Source organism: Strongylocentrotus purpuratus, unplaced genomic scaffold (genome assembly GCF_000002235.5).
Source record: "Strongylocentrotus purpuratus isolate Spur 01 unplaced genomic scaffold, Spur_5.0 spur5_scaffold_3, whole genome shotgun sequence".
NCBI lineage: Eukaryota > Metazoa > Echinodermata > Echinoidea > Camarodonta > Strongylocentrotidae > Strongylocentrotus > Strongylocentrotus purpuratus.
Genome location: NW_022145609.1, coordinates 22,062,627 through 22,068,120, shown reverse-complemented (window position 1 = coordinate 22,068,120; position 5,494 = coordinate 22,062,627). Strand labels below are relative to the sequence as shown.

Here is a 5,494-nt window from a genome sequence, read left to right as displayed (position 1 = left end):
TTCATTACGTGGAGTTAATCATTGAAATCCAATAAAGGCATTGTATTTTGCCGACATTGCTACTACTTCTGTTAAGCATATTTAAGTGCGTCATCTTTAGGTGAAGACCTATACATAGGGCGATTTCCGGTTCATGAACCCAAGCATCATCACGCATGCGCCATGCAGTTGGTGATGCATTACGGGACATTGTTGTCGACACATCGGGACATTGTAAGCAGCAGATGACAATACTCATTAATCTAAAGTAGCGTCAGTAGAATACCTACCTTTAAAAGCTAAACGTGCCAGCATATTACATTGTGGTGCAGAAGTGTGGTATGACACATTAACAACATCTTACATAACTTTACATTTAATCCAACCGGAGAATAATATAAGCTAGTGGTAAATCTAGAATACACTAGATAGATTATGATTTGAATTAACGACCTAACATTATGAACCTTTTCCCTTTTTTTATAGAAACTTGAGAAAAAAATAAAAGTAAAACAGGATAACTAACAACTTTCGGCCTGCGCAATCACAAGCCAAAGTACTTGCTTAAAGGTAAAGACCAGTATTGGAAACGCCCCAATTTCAAAAAATGAAATGGAAGCTCTCATTACCAATCATGTGAAAGAATATGTTTTGACTAATACATGATGATAAAAAACTTGCCGGGAAACCGCCTACTAATTCATATATTTGGTAAATTTGTTTCTCTCATGGTCTGTGAGAGATATAGGGTAGTCCCATATACATCTCTTTGTGTATAGTGCTTGTAACTTTACGAAGAATGGGCCAAATTTCTTATCATTTTGATGATTCCAGAACCTTGCAGATGCTAGATGCTAGATGGTCAACCTTTTCTGATCGATTCCACAACGTTTCTTTCACAATGCAATCGCATGACCATAACTGGTCTTTACCTTTAAAGGCTATTGCCTGAGCACAGTCAACAGGGAGCATATCATCACAATAAACTCCCATGTGTTGGTGCATTAGGAAAAAAATTGATGGTAAAGATGTAATAACCGATCATAAGGGAATTTCCTGATCCTACAACTAAGTGTAAGTTCTCGGTCAATAGCGGCAAATACTACTTTTGGCGATGGCGGAGAGCAGTTAAAGCTTTCTATTTGCTGTAGCAGCAAAGAACTTCTTGCGGGCAGCCGACGAACTGATACTGACTATCGTATGTACGCATAATAATAATGTAAACAACTTCTAGTTGTTGTAAAAGAACAATCAATAGCCAAGTATTTTGAATTCTTCTTTCCCGTTCAATCAATTATGCTCTCAACGGAATCTAAATTGCTACATGCTTTTATGCACAAGCGACATAAGAGGTTGTTCCTGCAGCTCGATGGACGCTTGTCATTCAGGATTATTCACCCATAGTAGGTTTCTTCATTTTAGAAATGTCAATATCGGGTGGTGCATTCACGCTGAAACGAGTGAGGGGAAATTTGTCCTTCTTCTTGGAGCACAGTGCCACGAACGAGTAGAGATATGGGTTCAAGGTGGAGTTGATGGGTAAGATAAACACCACAGCCCAGGCGTACAGGGACACTGGTAGATCCACCACTCCTGTCTGCGACAAGATCCCCATGATAATGACAGGCATCCAACAACAGAAATCAGTACCGACGATCAGCGCCATTTTGGTGGTCATGCGTATCTCTTGCTTCATTCGTTCCGACCCAGCAACCTTTGCTGATCTCCTGACTTGGACAAAGATCACTAAGTAGCAGAAGAAGATTAGGATGAGAAGAATGAAATTGACACCAAGAAAGAGAGCGATGGAATACAGCCAGTAGGGCCGTTGTTCGGCTTCTTCATCAACGACAAACTGATACACGTTTGATTCAAAATCATACGTGATGTAACCTTTCCGTTCAGTGTAGGTGTTGAACGGGAGACCAATGCAAACATCGGAAAAGCCGTAAATCTCGAAACCTGTCAATCCGGTTAAGATGGATGGAAAACTAAGACAGAAGGTCAGCGTCCATACAAGAGCAACACAGATCCGTCCCGATCTAGGACGGAATCGCACTGTCCCAAAGGGAAAGGTGATGCAGATGAATCGATCGAGGGTGATGAGAGCGAGTAGGAAGACCGTACTCTCACTTGATAGAAGTGCTACAAACCCAGCCCATCGACAGAGAGAAGATTCTTTCCACCTAGGTGCTGAAAGAAAGTACTGCTCCCCGTAATAGATATCCGCCGAGGCGATAGTCACCATGTACACCCCCATGAGAAAATCTGCGAAAGCCAAGTTGGTGATAAACAGTCTTTGGACGCTATTACCACTGTATCGGTCCTCTCTAAAGCGAATGAAAATGACGAAGGAGTTTCCGATGAGGGCGCCAAACCCGATGACCCACACTGCCACTCTGAGGACATCGTTGTTTGTCAAACGGGAGCAGGAATCCAGAGGCGTTGGGTTGATTACAGAACACGTGATGTTCTTGAACAGGCAGCATAGACGGTAATCATCGGTAGATCTGGAAGAATAATATGAATTTGAGATATTGAATTTGAGATATTGAATCAAGACTTGCTCAGATTTTAACGCGGTAAACTGCCGCAAAAGAACCCGTCGCGTTTGTGGGACTTGCGTGTATAGGACTTGCGCGTATTATCTATGCTCTGTTTAATAAGACAAAGAAACGTATTACTAGGGTGATCACACTGCCTGTGCAAACAGTCTGCCCCGCGAACAGACACACACAACAGCAGTCAGTTGGTAGAAATGACAGCTTTTGTAAATTTATTTTTTAAAAATTAAACAATATTTTTTTTTTTTTTAATTTCACATATATTTCAAGCATACCTATAACTACAATTCTGTGTAGTTTCACTGTTATAGGCATGTGGGATATATGTTAAATTATTTAATTAGAATATTGTTTTTTCAGCCATGTGTGACATGGCCTGCTGATCGCCCATTGACTCGCGCTGCTATTCTGCGTGGTGAAAATGCACCTCAATGTATAAAACTCCCCTACAAAAATGCAATATCCCCATGTGTTTCACTCATCAAATCAATTTGTTATTTACACTCAAGGTAGCCACAACTGTATTGGGGTCATCAAATCTTTTGGTACTCTGAAATTCATTCCCTGTGGAATTTGATGTTCTGTGAATGGTTTCTCGGAAAATCGTCACAAATCCTCAAATATGACATCTTTTAAATAGCCAAATATACTGTGATGTAGCTGAAAGTCTACAAATTCTTATCATATGATCGGTTTTTCTGAATAATTTGTGAAACACATGATGAAATAGCTGTGACGGTGATCCAAGTTATTTCCATCGCCATATTTTATTGGCATTGCAAAAATATTTGGAATTTAAGGTTAATACTTGGTGTAAATATGATCTATGAATATATGATTTAAAAAATGCCCCCATAATAAACAATTTGACTTTCCTAATTTGCATGAGTGCGCGAATATATAATTAGCTGAAATGACCTAATTTGCATATTTGATGAATATTCATGATTTTTTTTTTCTTCAAATGAAATCATACCTGTCTGATATACATAGGTTTCACTGATGTATCATGTTCGGTTTTGATTTGATTACATATGTGCATATTAATTAGGCGGACTTAGTTATTTTCACAACTTTTTCATGTCTGCAGATTCGCAAAAATGGCAAAAACGACTTATTTTGTTGGCTTCTGTTTTAAAAAAACGGTATTAGATATATGAATTTTCTTGTTTGTATTTTTTACCACAAAAATGTTATTTTAATGTCTGATAATTTAAATTATTATTCGTGTCCAAGAAAGTGATGAATTAAGTTGTCAACTTTGTCGAATTTGGCCATTTTTGCCAATTTGACCATTTCTGGCAGGTTTTTCGGTAAATTTGTGATATCAAAAAATGGTATAAAATCACAACGCATTGACCGATTTCAATCCTGTTTTTTGTTTGTTGAAGTTTTTATAAAGCTTGATCATTTGCAATCATCAAATAACATGTGTTTGTTGTACTTATTTTAGTGTGCTCTACCTAGATTACACTTTACGTCATTTTAATAAAAACCGCCACGGCTTTGCCGTGTCATATATGAACGAACCATTATTCCGATCCGAGACGGAAGCTCCTCGGTGGTTTTTGTTAGTCATGCGCACTGTATGGAAGTTTATATTGAGTGCAGTTAGATTAATATAGAGTTATATACAGATGTACATCAAGTACTTACAGTTTCGTCAAGGAGTCGAGCCCATCAAAGGAGTTGGGTTGAATTTGATCGAGCTTCAGTCCAACGAGGTGGCTGTCAAAAATATAACAAGGAGACGTTAAACGTATGTATTAAAATTCAGAAAAGGCACAACAATTACATTGTATTCTTTGATATTCATAAGTGCACAACCTCAAGTTGAGTGCTGGAATACTTTTAAGCCAATAACAATTCTGCAGGAGGTATGCAAGTCTCATTACAGAGGATCCCAAAATGTATTACTAAACGTATTCAAAAGCTCTACTACCCCGTATGTATGATTATGTCCAATATTTCTATACGTTTTACCCATATCAAATATGATATAGGGCTAAAATGGAATCATGTAATAGATTAAACTCTATAGATTACCCCAAAATGACCTTAATAAACTCGCTTTATTTTCATTGCTAAATAATTGGTGGGCATGTAGGAGATTATTTAGGAGACTCCACTTACAGTTGACGTAGGTGCGTCATGTTAAGAAATGCTCCGGTCTCTATTGTTTGCATCGGGTTAAAACTAAGGTTTCTGTAATGAGACAAATATTGTACATTCAGCGTTAAGAATTAATAATTTTTCAACATTTGATTTCGAATAAACTCTACTAAATAGTTAGAACTATGTCCACGCCGTGTCAGCCCATTGTAAACTCTTCTATAATATGTAGGATGATAACTTTAGTACTTCAAAAACTAATTCTGAATACCCGAGTTCAACTCGTGAATGCTCTTTTTTTCTTCAAATTTATTATTTCACTTTGTTCAGGTTTAAGCGATTTAAGTTATCTGCACAAAGACAAAACGACAGTATAACCAGTCGCATACTGTTTCGTTGGCTCCTTTAATGGAGGTTTTAATACGTTTTTTTTTAAATACCAGTAAGGTTGGGTTATCCAGGATTACAATTAAATTATAGGTCCATTTTATGGTCTAGGCCCTGAACAAAGTCATAGGGAGCTGAGCTAGGGGCATACGGAATGTACCTGAAAACCTGAAATGCGTGCATGTTGTGAGATACGTTCCGCCCCCCCCCCCCCCACTCCTCCCTCAAAATGGCATGAAGCCTTCGCCCTTGGACTATTTTGGTATCCACCACTATGCCTTCGAAATGGTGATAAATATCCTCGTGAATCTAAAAAGTAAAAATATTACACTTCCAGTACCTATGCAATGCTCCACACATCACTCCTAAATCAAGTATACCCAAATTTATCAGCATGGTGGCATTTCAAACCATTTACCCAAATGAAGCCTTCAAATGACAACTGAGGGAAT

The 5,494-nt window shown here is 38.1% G+C and overlaps 1 protein-coding gene across 1 annotated transcript; it reads right to left on the bottom strand.

Annotated features, from left to right (window-relative positions):
- Nucleotides 1-1,278: 1,278 nt before the first annotated feature.
- LOC115928815 (G-protein coupled receptor GRL101-like) lies at nt 1,279-4,299 on the bottom strand. Its single transcript, XM_030996770.1, has 2 exons — nt 4,200-4,299; nt 1,279-2,489 (listed from the first exon to the last, which is right to left on the bottom strand). Exon 2 carries the CDS (start codon nt 2,237-2,239, stop codon nt 1,370-1,372), a length of 870 nt encoding a protein of 289 aa, XP_030852630.1. The 5' UTR covers nt 2,240-2,489; nt 4,200-4,299; the 3' UTR covers nt 1,279-1,369.
- Nucleotides 4,300-5,494: the final 1,195 nt, after the last annotated feature.

Bases quoted from the DNA above. Each gene is read 5' to 3' on its own strand.
- LOC115928815 (XM_030996770.1), bottom strand. From the start codon at position 2,239: ATGGGGGTGTACATGGTGACTATCGCCTCGGCGGATATCTATTACGGG.